At 36.2% G+C, this 18,639-nt stretch overlaps 1 protein-coding gene across 4 annotated transcripts in view; it reads right to left on the bottom strand.

The window, feature by feature from the left end:
* The window catches only part of ADGRB3 (adhesion G protein-coupled receptor B3), an 884,916-nt gene that overhangs the window by 170,618 nt on the left and 695,659 nt on the right, over positions 1-18,639 (bottom strand). For all 4 annotated transcript variants that reach the window (XM_055534757.1, XM_055534756.1, XM_055534759.1 and 1 more), the window contains one exon: positions 1,120-1,246. In XM_055534757.1, coding sequence (XP_055390732.1) covers positions 1,120-1,246 — 127 coding nt within the window. The remainder of the gene's footprint in view (positions 1-1,119; positions 1,247-18,639) is intronic.

The following is an 18,639-nucleotide window of genomic DNA, read 5'->3' as shown; positions in this document are numbered from 1 at the left end:
CTTTTGACAACTTTGCTTTAAGTCAAGTATCCTCTCATTTAATTTCAGTAGCTTGGCCTCCTAGAATATAGAGGAAAATCAAATTTCAGATATAAGACCCAGAATATATTTTGTGATTCTTTTTTCTGTGAACAAAATATAGAGTTAATTTTCACAGTCAATATCATTCTCTAAATATATGACCTTGAAAAGTAAAACCTTATGTTTTTTAAAAAATGTATAAAGATCACAAGCAGTCACTGATTTGAGAGATTTCTTTCTTCAGACACTAACATGGTACTAACTAGTAAAATCTACTGTTTTTTTCATATTTTTAGTATTAGAAGTTTAAAGAAATATACTTTAAGATCAAGTGTGTTCCAAATCTTAGATATGCACAATGAATTTTATAGATATTTTTGGTTATCAAAATAAGTAAGAGTGATGCATATTTAGGCCAGATTTAGACAGAAAGTCACATTTATCTTAATAATTATATCTTACCATTTCAATTTCTGAAATAATTTTTCAAAATACCTTTGATGAGGATATTGTTTTTCTTTCAGACAGTTTATATAGCTGCCTGTTTCAGAAACTAGTTTTGCAAACCTATATACTTCTAAGGAATGATTTTACAGTTTCTGATAGTCCACACTTTCACAAAAACTTCATTTAATGTTTTAAAAATAAATACCCAAGGACATCCCAGAAAACCTGTACTGAAAATATCCAATGCAGATATGGAATGTGTTTGGCTATAGTGTCTGGGGTCTTCATTCTACTACTAACAGTATCCTTACAAATCCCCCAGAACAGATTTCGAGTTCTAAAATAAAGGTTAAGCTGACAATTATTTTTATTTGAAAGTTTGCAGCATATTAGCAATATGATTGGACTACATACTTAAAACTATACTGCAGAAATTTCAAGTTAGAAGACATAAAATTGAGTAGAATTTAGTTATAGCACACCAACTAGAATTCATTTCACCAAGCCACTGTAGCTAAGGAGGAGACGAACCCAATTTTGCCACCCTGCAACATTTTCCATTTCCCCATTTAAAATGCAGTTCCCTGGAGAAACACTCTCCACAACGTCCCTGCCTTTGCATTAAAGCCGTGTTTTCCCTTTGTTACTTACTATTTCTCTAGGTTGCTGAGCCAAAATGGCGAAGGTAGAGAGACGATCACATAAGCATTTCGTATGGGATGCATCGGTAAGCACAGTTTTACATCCCTGGGTGGACCACGTTCCCAAAGAATCGTTCCTGCAAAGTGTGGGGGGAAGATCGGGATAAATACTCCTGACGGCCAATTCCGTAAAGAAGAAAATGCAGTTTAATTGAGAGAATCGTCTACTGTAATTCCCGTACAGGAAAAAGGAAAAAAAAAATCTACTTGTTGTTGAATAGGACGTAATTTAGATGCATCTCCAGTAAGGCAAAGCGAGAGTGTTTGGAGGAAGCAGGCGGGCGGCGGTGCAGCGTGCAGAGAGCTGTCCAGCGCCGGAGGTGCTGAAACCGGGACTGACTCTGTCCAGCCCTCTGCGAGGAACGGCGGCAGCGGCGGCGGCACGAGCAGCCGCCAGAGCGTTGGCAGCCACTTCCTATGCTCATCGGATCGTTTCAAACACTCAGAGTGTAAAGAGGCTTTTCACATTTCATACCAGCTCTGATTCCCGTCCCGTATTTTTGGATCGTGAATGTTGGCTTTTAAAACGAGGATTTCTCTGAAAAGCCTGCCTAAAAGGTTAGATAGCTCGTGTTGGGTGATAGAATCTTCTCCGCTGTTGGTTAGGGATTTTTTTTCCCCCCTCCCCTTAGAATTAGCTGCTGTGAAAATTTCACCCTGGAAATGGGAAGCAGCAGCAGCAGCAGCAGCAGCAGCAGCAGCGGCATCAGCTGGTTCCGACTCTCATTGCCTTTGCCTGGTATCCAGGGGAGGGGTGGGTCTCAGACAGAAGCTTCCCACTCCACACTTCACTCAGCCCGAGCTCCTCTGAAGCCCTTGACATTGCTCCCCCCATCCCCACCCACCTCTCTTCCCGGGGTGGGGCATTAAGCGTTAAGCTAACCTGGAGTCTGCTACAACATATAGCAGAATAACTCCACCTCAAAGTCTGGTAGGAAAGGGGAAAGAGGGCCTGCTTCAATGTTCCCTTTGGTGTAGCCATTCAAAATTCTAAAGCATATGGTTTATTTCCCACCCCAGCAGAACAATAAAAATGGTATCAACCTACGCCTTCTTGAGGGGGTTAAAGATGGGGGAGAATCCACCCCCGACTGAACTACTCCACAAGAAGAAGAAGGAAAAAAAAAAAAAAAAAAAAAAGCTATGGAGTTCAACCAATCAACTTGATTATCATTACACGTGTTATATACTGAATGCACCAATTGTCACCTCCCCTCCCTTAGGCATGGAAACTCTCCGATTAGCAAACCTGTGTGTATATGTGTGCTTAAATTTCAAACCAAGTTACTATCTATGTTAAAAATGACTCTAAAACTCCAGAAGCAGAACACATGGCTTGATGTTAATTTTGATAAGGTACTTTTTATTTCACCTACTCCATATCTATGAATGCCTAAAGCTATTGGGCTAAATATGAATGCAGTCTATTTTGAAGCTATTTCAATGACAGAGGTTTCACTGTGATAGCTGGACCTCCAGGTTGAGTTGTAGAATATAATTCACACTATCCCTATTTTGGTATTTAGATGCAATATCTGTTTAACATTCATTAATTTTATTTTAATATTGACTTGATATCATTAATATTCATGACTCAAAATACTGTTAGTTACAACTTTTTTAAAGAGAAAGAATAGACTATATTTGGGAAGAGGCACATAAAAATTATAACTAAGTTTACCCGAGTACTTCTAAGTATTAGCCAGCTACTATGAGTCAGTTAAAAATTTGGTAGGTCTCTTTTCTTTCTCATGATGTCATAGAACCATATATATATATAATTGACTGTCTGTCTCTTATGTCTATCTTCTTGTGACAAACAGTTAAGGCCAAATAAAATATGTTTATCTCAGTAGATTAAAGTTTAAAGAAGAACGATACATTTAAGAGAATCTGACAATTTTTAAAGCATAACATTGCATTATTCATCCTGGATAGCAGCTTATTCATCCTGGAAAGCAGTATTTCTACTCTCAAGATGCAGTCCAATACTTACACTTTTCACATTATGTAGCTATGACCAATAAACCAAAACAAGTCTTAACCAGGAAAAAAACTTTACTGCAAATAAGGCCTCATATGAGACAAAATGGCATGTTTATATTTAGGTAGCAAAAGCTTGTTTACTCAAGAAAATGTTTGCTATCACTAACCTTTGACTGTCAGATATAGTCTATGTTCAATACAATGTTGCCATACTCGGAAGATCATGTAAATTTTATATGACATCTTTAGAAAAGTAGGTCAATTTACTTTGCTCTGTACAATGATGTAGTGCTGACCTGATCCAGCCCCAGGCAAAACTGGGAAGTAAGTGACACTGGTTTCCATTTTTTAATCTTTCATTCCCCCCAAGCATGAAATGTTTCTAATCTCACTGGGCCCCTTTTGATGGGTCCCCTCTTAAGGTTACATAACCTCTGTCCTTAGTTTTCTTTGGAATTATTATCCCTTTGTTGATTTTATCTGATTAAACTAAGATAATAAAAGTGAGTGAGTACAGTTTGATGTGTTCTCTTCAGTTTAACACAAGTCATAAAACACAAATAATGCATCTGATGGCAGAACACCAGAATATGATAATGGGTAGGAGTGAAAATTTTGATAGGTGAGGGGTAACTAGCAACTTCTATACTTGGTCACTTCCAAGACTTGAGTAATAATAAGTGTGATGCCATCAGATGTTAAATTTTATATTGTTTCATAAAACCTCTTGATATTATAAAATCACTAGCATACACATTACTATTATTACAAAAACCATATATGTCACCATATTTTCAAACAGTTCATAGCTATTCTGACTGTACAAAATTCTTTGAAAGCATGGCACATGTATCTGATTGATTTCAGGGAGACCTTGTAAAACAAACTGTTATGGTGGTAGAGATAATGTGAAGCAAAACGGCTTCCTTAGTCTGCACAGAACAAGGTTTTAAAACACGTGGACTATTCCAGCAGTCACATTATTCTTCTAATTTCAGAGATTTGCATGCCATGATTAATGGTATAACTGTGAATTATTCTTAGTTATTAAGTGTACCTTGTCATCAATGGGGCAAGCAAATACAATGAAATATGTATGAACATTAAAGATATAATAAGACTAACAGACTGAGGACGTCAGAAACAAACACAAAATTGTGATACTGAAAAATCACATCTTTTTTTTTCATAGTGTCTTTCCTGGACACTAATTTTTTTTCAAATAGTTTTCAAAAATAACTAGGCCTGCAGAAATTTCATATAACCAGCACATTCTTTGTTGGCTACACCTACATTCACCCATGTTAGCCATTAGCTGTCATCTATACCTATTTTCCTTCTTCCTATTATTAGGCTGGATAAAAGAAGAACAGAGTCTGCCTTTCACAAGTACTGGAAAGTACATACTCACAAGCACAGAATTCTGTGAAAATACAAGACCCCAAATCTATTACTTCCCAGCTTACTATTTATTTGAGGCCCTTCCCAATTTTCTTAGAGTTTATATGATATTTCTTTGGCTCTGAATTCATTGTTGGGTTCTGGATTTCATGGGAGAATTAAGTAATATAGCAAACAATTATATTATTTAGCATTTACAATTAAAGAAAAAGATTATCCATTCACTCCAATGAAAAGTTGTTAGTAAAAAACTTGACAGCAAAAACTTACAGTGACACACTTCAAAACTGCGTCAAGAAAACAAACTTGTATCTTTTGAAACACCAATACAGCTAAATATTCCTCTCAGATCAGTCTTTTATAAACTGTTTATACTGCTTCATGGTACATCAATATGTAAAGTGTTTATCATGAATAAGTGATACACTTTAGGAGGTTTATTATAAAATCTCAGGATGTTGACGGTCAGTTTATTCAAAATCAAAATAGCTACAATATCACTTCACCTGGCATGCTTCAATTTATGGGGTCGCAAAGAGTCGGACACAACTGAGCGACTGAACTGAACTGAACTGAAAAAATTAATACATAGCTTCTGAGTACACTGTCCTTAAAACATATGTGCACTGAAGGAACGTGCTTCCCAATCAGAACGGTCATTAATGTCTAAGAACTAGGTGAATCTGTATCACTTTTAATGTATATGCTACACTCAAATGAATAATATATATATATGTCTCTTTGTATAAATATTTCTCATAATACAGAAATTTTGGAGTACAGATAAGGAAATGTTCTCAATTTTGAGCAGAAACAGTCTTTGAGGGCAATCTAGTTTCCAGGACATTGGAAATACTGAGAAATTTGTTATCTCTAGCAACCATTACTATGCCAGAATACAATGAATCATAAAATTAGGAAGTTTTTTGAGAAGTAACCTTAGTGATCACCTAGCCCATTGGTTTTCAACACTTATTGTATATTAAAGCCATCTGGAGACCTTTAAAAATTAAAGTCTGAGGTGGGGCCTGGAATTATTTCTTTTCCCCAGATGATTCTAGTGTGCAGTCAGGGTTGAGAACCCCTGATCTATCACCAAACACTTACTTTTACAGATGAGGAAACCGAAGTGCAGTGAATCTAGGAAGCTTGTTGAAGGCACAGAGTGAGACACAAGGTTGTCTTTCTCATTCCTAGAGATTTTTTTCAATACTAAATTTTAGATGTAATCTGTTTTAAAACAGAATTAATGAACAGTCCTATGAAGTATAAGGTCTGCATGTCATGTTATCTACACTTGCAAATAACATGGCCCTTGTGTAGCAGTTTTTACCAAGTATGATTTATCAGTGGATGAATTTAGCTAAAGACAGATTATCAAACTGTTGTATTCATCTTGTTTTTTAAGCGAAATATACTATGACATGTAAGAAATACTATTTTATACCAGTTTTTCATGATATAAAGCATCTTTCATCTCTAGTGAGTTCATTTATAGTTTTGGATGATATAAAAGTTGAAATTCCAAATACTGAAAACATGATAATAAGTAAAAGTAATAAGCTCCTTTTCTTTCTAAAAGTGATATCCTCTGTATTTAGGTTCAGTAGGAGATGATTTAAGATTTCATAAATTATCATAATGGCTGCATACAGTATTATATACTAGTATACACATACATAAATCATTTTTACTGTAAAAAGAATAAAAACAACAAAAAACATTAATATTTCATTCACTGTCATGAAATTTAGGAGTGAGTACTTTGCAACAAGAAGGAAGAGCACTTATCATCCACTACTGAACCTGAAATTAGTAGTGACTCCTCCACACCTTAAATACCACCAGAATCCCAATTTTTCACCTCAGTTCAGTTCAATTGCTCAGTCATGTCTGACTCTTTGCAACACCATGGACTGCAGTACACCAGGCTTCCCTGTCTATCACCAACTCCTGGAGCTTACTCAAACTCATGTCCATTGAGTCGGTGATGACATCCAACCATTTCATCCCCTGTTGTCCCCTTCTCCTCCTCCATTCACTCTTTCCCAGCATCAGGGTCTTTTCCAAGGAGTCAGTTCTTTGCATCAAGTGGCCAAAGTATTGGAGTTTCAGCTTCAGCATGAATCCTTCCAATGAATACTCAGGAATGATTTCCTTTAGGATTGACTGGTTTGATCTTCTTGCAGTCCAAGGGACTCTGAAGAGTCTTCTCCAACACCACAGTTCAAAAGCGTGAAATTCTTTGGTGCTCAGCTTTATAGTCCATCTCTCACATCCATACATGACTATTGGAAAAACCATAGCTTTGACTATACAGACCTTTGTTGGTAAAGTAATGTCTCTGCTTTTGAATATGCTGTCCAGGTTGGTCATAACTTTTCTTCCAAGGAGTAATCATTTTTTAATTTCATGGCCGTAGTCACCATCTGCAGTGATTTTGGAGCCCCCCAAAATAAAGTCTCTCACTGTTTCCATTGTTTCCCCATCTATTTGCCATGAAGTGATGGGACCAGATGCCATGATCTTCATTTGCTGAACGTTGAGCTTTAAGCCAACTTTTTCACTCTCCTCTTTCACTTTCATCAAGAGGCTCTTTAGTCCTTCTTTGCTTTCTGCCATAAGTGTGGTGTCGTCTGCATATCTGAGGTTATTGATATTTCTCCCGGCAATCTTGATTCCAGTTTGTGCTTGCTTTATCCAGTCCAGCATCTCTCGTGATGTACTCTGCATATAAGTTAAATAAGCAGGGTGACAATATATAGCCTTGACATACTCCTTTCCCGATTTGGAAACAGTCTGTTGTTCCACGTCCAGTTCTAACTGTTGCTTCTTGACCTGCATACAGATTTCTTAGGAGGCAGGTCAGGTTGTTTGGTATTCCCATCTCTTGAAGAATGTTCCACCTAGATATGAACTAGTTCCAGGAACACCCTACACTTAGATCTTCCCAGGACTTCTCTGTGCCTATTCATGCTTTCTTCCCAACACTAGAACATTAGTTGATAAATTCACCTTACTTTATTTATAAAATTAACACTCTCCATGCCACAATAAAATGTTAGTGCTTTTGAGAACTGTATCCTCTATGAATTTGAATCACTGAACTACCACTTTTCACTTAGTAAGGACTTAATGACAATTTTTTGTTCAGTTAATTTAACAATCATTTATATTTCAAGGGATGGATTTTTAATACTTTTGGACCCAGACAGAATGTCTTAGCTCTAAATCATCTGCTGTCCTTCAGCATATCGTAGAAATGCAATCTGAAGAGTATCAATGAATCTTAATAGGCTTATCTATTTGCTTAAGGTCATTAAACATCATCTGTTGATAAATTCTGAAAGATTTGACATCCTGCAATGATTATGCTCAATCCAGCAGTAAGGCCTAAGTCTTCACTAACTAGCCAGTGAGTGTTTTTCAAATACCAAATTGGAAGACACACACACACAAATCTAACATTTTATTTCCTAGGAAAGCCGACCTTCTGGTTGGGAAGACTATACAATCCAAGAATGTTTTCTATCTGATTAGTTTTACAAATTGTTCCAGAAAATGCTTCCAGTACTGCCCTTCTAATTTAAGGCACTATCATTTTTCTCTCCAGATAAATATTATTATTGGGCTCCCTGTTCCTTCCTTGCTATCTACCCTCAAGTTCAATTTCAACACAGCAACCAGAGATCCTATTGACACATATGTGAACTTTTGTTGCTCTGTTCAAGACCCTCTCAATGGTTCTTCTCACCTCACATGGAGTGAAAGACAAAGCCTGTAAGCTTGTTGTTTCCTCACCGTGGCATTTTTGTGCTGTGAATTCTCAGGGCTCAGAATGCATTCCTCAAAGACAGTCATGTTGCTGATGTTCTCTCACATCCCATAGGTCTCTGCCTTTATGTCATCCTTCCAGAGATGTCACTGACTATCCAATTTAACATAGTAACTCCTCCTTTGTAGTAGGCTAAAACTAGCTCAACTCCTATACAGTTCTTCTCATCAAGAGATGGAGGTTTTCCTTCCTCTTGCTGTGAATCATTGCAAGCCTGTGACTTGAATTGGTCAGAAAAATGCAGTGAAAGTGATCTGTTTGAGCTGAGGGCTCAAAAGGTCTTACGGTTTCCAGCCTCATCATCCTGAAAGTCTGCTTTCCTGTGGGGTGGCACAGGCTAGCTTCACTGAGGGTGAACCAGCACCAACCACCAGGTACGTGAGTGAGCCCATATTAGGTCATCCACCCCTAAGTAGAGCTGTTAGTCTACTGTAGCCTCGTGAGAGACACCAGATGAAACTGCAGAAGAACCAACTAGCTTAACTCAGTCAAAGAGCTGAATCATGGAATTACGAACAACATGAAACAAAGCCACTAAGATTTGAGGTGGTTTGTTATACAGGAAATGATGCATTACCCAATACTTTCCTACATGCCCTGCTCTTGACCTTATTATTGATCTACTCTTGCCTGTAGCACTTACTCCATCTAACACATTTATGTATGCACTTTTTAATTCACTTTTTCCTGTCTTTGCTTACTAGAATGCAAAGTTCCAGAGAATAGTGATATCTATACATTCATTTGTCTTCTTAGATCCTAAACAGAGATTGACTCATAGCAAGTGCTCAATAAATATTTGTTGAATGAATACCTGGTGTAGATTTTGACCTAGGGTAGCTGGACTTTCTGACCTCATCACTTCATTTCTCAACAAATATTATTAATCTTCAAAGACATTCAAACACTGTGCTAGATTATTTTATGGCCGTACAGATTTCCACTTTGCCTTTTGGAGCTTGATAGCTTCAGTGGTAATTATTTTGCAGGTGTAGTGTCATTGCCATTTTGTCATAAAATACACATTAAAATCAAGAATATGTTGCTCTTGAGGGTGACTGAATATCATTTGCAAGAATGGTAGCACCAGTTTTATTTCCAGTAATGGCATCTGTTCATTTACCTACTTAATTTTAAAACTGTGGTAAGAACAGTTGACATGCGAGGCACAGAATACCCAGCTGACAATAGCCAGAATGTCATACACAGATCTCTGGAACATAATTATCTTGGATAACTGAAACTTTACCCCACAGAACAGAAACTCTCCATTTCCTCCTCTCCCAGCTGCTGGCAACCACCATTTCCAAAGTATAAGCAACAAAAGCAAAAAAAAAAAAAAAAAAAAAAATGACAAGTAGATGATATAAACCAAAAAAAAAAAAATTCTACTTAACAAAGGAAGCAAGAGAGTGAAGTGGCAGCCAACAGAATGGGAAAAAATACTCTTGAACCACATAATGATAAGGAGTTAATATGTAAAATATATAAGGAACTCTTACAAATCCAGAGCAAAAAGAAAAACAATTAAAAATGGGTAAAGTAGTATCTTTTTTGTTGTTTTGTAAACTGGAAGCACTGAGAGTATAAAGGAGTATGGGAAGTAACACCATTAAGGGAATCAATCTACTGGCTTATAAATATGTATAAACATCTTCACCATGATGTATTAATAACTAAAGGTTAAAATATGCAAGGTGCCATCATTAATTAGTCAATAGGCAAATAAAAATAATCATGCTAATGAAAATAACAGCTAACATTTACTGAGTGTCTATTCAATGTTAGGTGCTGTGGTGGATGCTTTAAACACATTTACAAAAAAATCTAAAATGAAATATCAAGGTTGATAGTATTGACAAAGAGACTTAGTGCCTCCATTCAGGATCATGAGGACCCTGGAGACAGAAAAAAGCCTACAGTTGGAAGGTACCTGGATATCTCCATCTGCCTAGGATCCATGTAACCATGGAGGCCTACCTTTGTCCTTATTGCATATGTTTAAAATAAAAAGAATGTCACCAAGAGATGGTGACATTCTTAACGCCATCCAGCTGGTGCAGAGGTACACCCAGAGCTAAGCCTGAGCCTGTATACCTTCAGAGCAGATTCCCAACCCTCAGTTCTCTCAGCGAGGGGAAGACAGGGGAGTGCACAGCTTGAGCTAGGAACATTCAAGGGGGTACTCAGAAAGGGCACCGTTTTGGGAACTGAAGTCTCAGATCATCATACTGAGTGAGGTAATTCAGATGGAGAGAGAGAAATATCATACTGTATTGCTTGTATGTGGAATATTAATGGTACAAATAAACTTATTTACAAAACAGAAATAGAGTCACAGATGTAGAAAACAAACAAGATTATCAAGGGGGAAGGAAGGGAGGAATATATTGGGAATTTCAGGTTGACATATACACACTACAGTATATGAAACAGATAAATCAACAAAGACCTACTGTATAGCACAGGGAACTCGTTCCTTAATACTCTGAAGGGGCCTATATGAGAAAATAATCTAAAAAAGAGTGGATATATGTATATATCTAACTCATTGACTTTGCTGTACAGTGGAAATTAATACCACACTGTAAAGCAATGGTACTCTTTGCTGTTGTTCAGTCACTAAGTTGTGTCAAATTTGTCATGACCCCATGGACTGCAGCATGCCAGGCTTCCTTGAATTTCATAATTTCCTGGAGTATGCTCAAACTCATGTCCATTGTATCAGTGATGCCATCCAACCATCTCATCCTCTGTTGCCCCCTTCTTCTCCTGCCCTCAATTTTTTCCAAGCATTAAATCTTTCTCAATGAGTTGGCTCTTCGCATCAGGTGGCCAAAGTACTGGAGCTTCAGCTTCAGCATTAGTTCTTTCAATGAATATTCAGGATTGGTTTCTTTTAGGATTGACCCGTTTGAGCTCCTTGCTGACTAAGGGTCTCTCATGAATCTTCTCCAGCACCACAGTTGAAAAGCATGAATTCTTCGGCACTCAGTCTTCTTTAAGGTCCTGCTCTCACATCTTACCATGCCTACTGGAAAAACCGTAACTTTGACTAGATGGACGTTTGTCAGAAAGTGATACCTCTGCTTTGTAATATGCTGTCTAGGTTTGTCATAGCTTTTCTTCCAAAGAGTAAATGTCTTTTAATTTTGTGGCTGCAGTTATTGTCTGCAGTGATTCTGGAGCCCAAGAAAATAAAATCTCTCACTGTTTCCACTTTTCCCCCATCTATTTGCCATGAAGTGATGGGATCAGATGCCATCATCTTAGTTTACTGAATGTTGAGTTTTATGCCAGCTTTTTCACTCTCCTTTTTCACCCTCATCAAGAAGTTCTTTAGTTCCTCTTTCTGCCATTAGAGTGGTATCATCTGTATGTCTGTACTTCTAAATTAATTTAATTAATTTTAAAAAATCTCACAGAAAACATGTGAGAAGGGTTTCATGAAAAAGTGACTGGAAAGGGCAAATACTTAAGAGAATAAAAAGAATTGTGTTGAGAATGGTCACTGTGGGCACAGAGGCCATTAAGAACATTTTAGAGAATGATTTTAGCAGAGAGCTCAGATGGAGACTAGATTTCTGGAAGTTAAAAAAGGAAGCCTGTGATATCAAAGAGTTTAGCCATAGAAGAAAAAAGATTGCATGTGAGTCAACATATAAACATAAAATTTTATCAATTATGTTTTTACTTTGAGGTAGGACTAAATCTCCTAATGTCGTCCAACACAGACCTTAACAGTTCAGTGAAGAGATGATTCTGATAGGATGTAGCAATGGTGAAATAGTCGTTCAGTAGTGTACAACTCTTTGAGAACCCATGAACTGTAGCCCACCAGGTTCCTCTGTCCATGGAATTCTCCAGGAAAGAATACTGGAGTGGGTCATTCTCTTCTCCAGGGGATTTTCCCAACTGGGGACTTGAACCCAGGTCTCCTACATTCTAGGCGGATTCTTTACTGTTTGAGCCACCAGGAACCAACAGACGTTCCACAATTTGTTGAAACAGAGGTTCCATAATTTGATTCAGTATTGGGATTAGAAAGAAAGAAGAAAAAAAAAAAAAACAAAAACTACTGAACCTCCACAGGGAAAAGTATTATTCCTGTCAATAAAATGAAAGAACATTCAAGAATAAAATCTCATTGATATCATTTTACGCCTTTTTTGTCCTCAGAAATTTCCCCAAAATTTGTTTAGACAAATTTAAAAGAAAAAAAAAAAGAGTCAAGAGTAGAAGCAATGGACAGAAGAAAAAAGTGAGAGAGTGAGGCCATTTGAGGGATAATTTTGATAAATTTTGATAAATTTGAGGGTTCTAATTTTGAATGGAATTTAAAGGGGCTTGCTTTAATATATTTTAGTTTATTGATAAATTATGTATGGTATGTCTACTAAAATAGCAAAAAGACAATTTAGTTCTATCTATAACTAATTTAAAAAAGATTTCCAAAGTCATTCTACGGTGTGGTTAAAGAAAGCTCCTAGAAATGATTTTTCTCTGCATTTCTTTCTAAAATAAACATTTCTTGAACCACTGAGGGTGAGTTAATCTCAAAATCACAAAACAATTCATTCTATTTGGATATTTTCCTCCCTCAAAAAACAAAACTGTTTATCTAGGCTAGTAACCAGTTTTTAGTCTGATATAATCTACAACAACTGAGTGTACAACCGTGAAACAGGAGTATTACTGAAATAAAATAGAGCAGATTTAAACATAAGTTCCTTTCCCCACTAGTTTTCAGATAATCTGGACACAAAGCAGTCCTGTGTATCTATCTAAATTGCTCTTTTCCTGATTCTAATGGCTTTTGTTTCTTTTTTCAGAGGATTAATTCCAAATATGTAAAATACACATATAAAAAAGACTAAATGTATATTTGACAAATTAATTACAATAGTTGCTTCAGGATACTGAATTATAAGTATTATTTATTGCTTCTTTATATTTTTTGTACCTTTGTATTTCTCCCATTACTATATTACCTCTATAATAAAAAATTCTTTTGTAATTCAAAAAAATTATCTGAAATAAGAGGAAGCTAACATATTATTAACATAAGATTAATTCTTTCAAAGTCTTTACTTGTAAAAAATGAATATTTCTTTGTAAGTACTTTTATAATTTGAACCAAAATAGTCCCCTTACCAGAAAGCTAAAAGGACAACTTTAAGAAAAAAAAAATATATAGCTTTCAATATGTACGTGTATTAATGTGTGACTCAGGAATATAAGAGTTTCAATATTAAATGGATTATCTAAGTCTTTTATTCTCAAGTCATTTTGTAGTATATAAATATTTTCTCTTAAACTGAAGTAACATTATGGCACAATGAAATGAATTAATGACTGGGTTCATAAACCAATATTTAGTTTTATTACTTTTCACTATTTACCAAGGATGTGTAATATTATGTAAACTTTTGGTAAAGTTAGATAAATAATCTATCCAGATTTATAGTGATAAAGCAGAGTTTGCAAATTGATATTTAGCCACTGACTTACAATGGTCATCTTGAAGCTTTAGCCAGAACATCCAGTTATTACTATTTTGCAGAACATGCAGTGAAAAAGAGACAACTTATAAGAGAGCATGCAGTCCTATGCTTGCAAGTGAAGGTCTGCTGTTTATCCTGGAAATTTATGCTACATATTTTGGGATGAGATGATTAAGTGTAGTGAATTCTTAGAGTTCCTAGCACCTTGAAGTCAAATCACCATACTGTTAACAAATTATCAACCAAAAACAGTTTATAAAACACTGCGAAAGGTACAATAGTCTTCTATATGTGGAAATCCTGGTTTAAAAAAAAAAAAAATTCAACAGCAGAATCACTGAGTAAGCATCTAAGGCAGCTATTTATATTACATAAATTTTTTTTATCATATTCTATTTGAGATTCTAATTATGATGTGGTTTGGCTGTAAACTGGTCTAGTCATGCTTTTGGCACTGGGTCATAGGTCAGCTGTTTTCCAAGTTAAAAACTGGAGCACCTGCCTGCAATGTTAATCCAAATTGGAAGATCAGTTCTCAAAAATTTACAGTTGAGACATGAAACTGAAGCACCATCTATGAGTGGGAGCTTAGTTCACTCAAAATTCTGATGCATTAATTCTGGGACAAAGCTAGAAATCTTTTTTTTAACACCCGAATTATCATTTCTAAGAAACCGAAATTTTAATTATTAGGTTAATCATACATCAAAAATTATGATTCATCATTGACTGCCTACACAAAAAATGAAAAAAAAAGAGAATTCACTGAACATATATATATATATATATATATATATAGTCAAAGTGACTATCTGGGTGGTACAATATTCTCAGAACTCTGAGAAAGGGAGCCCTGCATATTAGCGGACTGTTTCTCTGCTTACTTCCCAATGGTATTATGTGCAGTTAGGGAACCTGCATATTAGTAGAGAGGAAACAGAAATTATTGAAGTGGCAGAACAAATTATTAATATGTACAAACATGTGTCCATAAAATTACCTAGTCTCTGAAAAAACTGAATTCGATTAAAATATAAATAAGAAAATAATTGGTTAACCTCAACCAAGTGGTTCCTGAAAAGTGAAAGTGAAGTTGCTCAGTAGTGTCCGATTTTTTGTGACCCCATGGTTCCTCTCTCTGTGGGATTTTCCAGGCAAGAATACTATAGTGGGTTGCCATTGGTTCCTGGTCATACATTTATTCAACCAACACACTAATTTTGCATCAGCCCCCAATTCCACTCATTTGCAACTATTGAATTCTTTACAAACAAATCAATATCTCAGCATTGCAGTGTTTCAAGTGAAAAATCTCACTCAATGAAAACCAAGCTGCAAACGTTTTATGCCTACTTGATGACAGAGATGAGTTCTTATACCAAACCAAACTTTGTAATAATGGCTTCAGTAAATATTCTTTTCATCTGTTCTTTTCCCCTTCTAATTAAGATTACACTTAGAATTTACTTATGACCAGTTTCAAAAGAGCTTGCCAGTTTTCCTCCCTTCTGTATCGTTTATAGACTTAATGGGAAAACCAATGTCCTTGTTCTTCATAGTTGCATTGTTTTTGTTTTTTAAAGTCACAGATGTGGCAACAGGAATCATGGTTTCTGATTTCAGCACCACCATAGTCTTATTATCTGGAGGAAATTCTTAGCCTAAATTGGGACTCAGTTCTCAGGGAGTTGGTGATGGACAGGGAGGCCTGGCGTGCTGCGATTCATGGGGTCGCGAAGAGTCGGACACGACTGAGAGACTGAACTGAACTGATCCTCACTGATAAAGTTAAGCAATTGTATGTTCTATCTATCTTTTGGGGATTGCTGCTGAAAACACAGAAGATAACAGACATCCTTGTCCTCAGTCTCTTCAATTGTGTCCAGCTCTTTGTGACCCCAGGGACCATAGCTTGCCAGACTCCTTTGTCCTCAGGGTTTTCCCAGCAAGAATACTAGAGTAGGTTGCTGTGCCCTCCTCCAGGGGATCTTCTTGACCCAGGGATTGAACCCATGTCTCCTGCATCTCCTGTACTGCAGGTGGATTCTTTACCACTGAGCCATTTATTTAGTGGTTATATTGCCCAAGCATTATTAATGGGAACAGAAATACTTTTCTGAAAGCTAAACGCTTTATATAAATGTTGTATATCATCACAATGATGACATGTATCATTTTACCAACAAGAAAACCATATCAGAGGAGTCAAGTGAGATGAACAAGATTATTGATTAAGGATTATTGCTCTTGTCATGGTGTCATAAAATTTCCAGGCTTCAGAGTCCTGGTTTGGAAGACTCAAAGTTAAAAGAAGTAAAGTCATTAATGTCCTCCATGAAGAAGAAAAGAGATGATATGATCTGATTTTTCATGAATTTTTTGATACTGTAAAGACCTTAAGAAAACAGAACCCTGAATTAGCAAATCTCTTTGTGATCACAGAATCACACAGCCAATAGCTAAATTACATGTTGTTTTTAAGTCTCGGGTGGCTAATGAAACATCAAGACAAAATATGTATGTACAACCAGGGAAAGAAGCCATGTCAAATCCTTAAATGAAATGCAAAGGATGTGATCTTTCTATCTCCTAAACACTGCCAAGAAATTATTAATGGAAATCTCCTACTGAAACTAGTCTCTCTGGAAATTATGAATATTTAAAACAAATGCCCTCATAAGTATGGTCAAGAAGAATAATGTGTAAAATTTCAAAAATGTAGTAATTTCTACAAAATTCTGGCTTTATGGGAATTTGAAGATAGATCTCTTTTGTGCAAGGCCATAGATTACCCACCCCTCACAAAACAAAAGGATGTTAGGCTAGAAGACTTCTACTGCTGACCAGAGTTCTCAGGGAAAGCGTTGTTCCCCAAACACCCTGGATCTCCCACCTGGCCAGGCATTTGCCAAGCCGACCACTCCTGACTGTGTGTCAACGTGACCAGAGAGAAGCGATGGAAGCCCGTGCTTAATTTCTCGGTCATAGCACAAGCGAAAAGGATGGTAAAGAGGCAGGAGTGGCTTTGTATGAATCATGTAATGTGGCTTTTTAAAGTTCGGTGCTTAATGATGCTTAATATGTAAGCTGATTTTTAAATTCTGACATAAAATGTGAAAGAATGGTATTTTATGAATTCATGGGTAGGTGAGATTAAGGCTTTTTCAGGGCTGATTTAAACACCATAAAATACTGACTTTTGTAATTTAGAGAATATGAAATTCTTCTTTAACCTCACTCATTTGTAAATTTATATAAAATGTTTTAATGCCTTTTTTGTGCTCTGCACAGTATAGGTTATAGAGATTGCAGAGACTGAAAGGTACACATTGTATAAAGTGAAGACAAATATGTAGCCTGTCCACTTGCACCCCCACTTAAGGAAATTTCAAAACTCTGTAACCCAGTTAGAGTCTGTAATGGTGTGGTGAGTGAGCTGGTGATAAAGGGGAAGAAGTGCATGAATTCATTTTCTCCAAAGATTGGCATTTAAAGAAATATACTTAAATGTATACATACTTAAATGCACTTAAATGCATAGAGTTAAATAAGTGTGTACTATCTTTCTCTTATGCTGTGATTCTGCTGGTACTATGGTTTCTTTAACATTAATAGGTTGAGATGTGAAAATTCATGGTTGAAGGACAAGCCCTGAACCCTCCATTGCATGATTAACATTTTAATGAGCAGTCGAGACCTTTTGTGTTTTGGATCTCAACCATTGGTCCCCTGAGTGGAACTCAATCTGTTGAGCTCAGAGCATGAAGTGATTCTGTCTTTGTGAGATTTTTAAACAAAAGTAGATCACACAGGCCACTGTTTTAGCTTGATACTGCTCTCTCCTTTGTCAGCAGAGCTCACTTATATTCAAAGGGGCCATGTCAGAATCCAACAACTAGTTTTCAGCTTAGCTTCTTTTTTAATAGGTACAAAAACTGTATCTACCACACACATTTTAGAAGTGGCTAATTTTCAGTTACTGACCAACTAAATGCAGTTCCCTTCATTTGCACAGTGCAGTGGGCAACTGCTATTTGGAAACCCGGCAACTTGAAGAGGAAGCATTGGGTGATGCTTGTAATTTAATTATTTATAAATCAAACTTTGCCTCACACACGAAAGGCAGTAAAATTCTTCATTGGAGACAAGTTTGAAGGTCACTAAAAATCTATTTGGTTTGAGGTTTCAGAATACAAAATAACTTAAAAATGTTCTAAAAAAACACTTTTACTCCTAGATAAAATCTTTCAAAAACATTAAAAACCAATCTCCTGTCTTCATTACTATGCAAAAAAATGTCATGAGAAAAATTCCTGTGGGAAAGTTTCAAGCATCTGAAAAATGAAGCTTATAATAGGAAAGCCTTCTCTGTCATAATTAATACAACATCACTAATATAAAACTCAGGTTGCATCTCCTGTCTTCATGTCTCATTTCTGACTACTGCAGACCCGTAACTATAATGCATGTTACACGTATAGCACAATATTTGTTATATTATTATTCTTATTAGATAAAGGCTGCAGAATCTCAGGAAATTTTAACATTTATTACTTAGTGACGAGAAAGCATAGCTCTAGTTATCTCTAAAGATGTGAACATTAATAATGCACATAGATATTGAAGCAGTTCAACCACTGCTTTAAACTTTGCTTACTGATTCAGGCATAAAACCAAGGACACTATGCACATTTAACCCATGAGTTACATAATCTTTTAGCCAAGTTGCAGACTCCAGGTATGT

The sequence above is a fragment of the Bubalus kerabau genome, chromosome 9 (genome assembly GCF_029407905.1).
Source record: "Bubalus kerabau isolate K-KA32 ecotype Philippines breed swamp buffalo chromosome 9, PCC_UOA_SB_1v2, whole genome shotgun sequence".
NCBI classification, from domain to species: Eukaryota; Metazoa; Chordata; class Mammalia; order Artiodactyla; family Bovidae; genus Bubalus; species Bubalus kerabau.
This window is presented reverse-complemented; position numbering and strand designations above follow the sequence as displayed.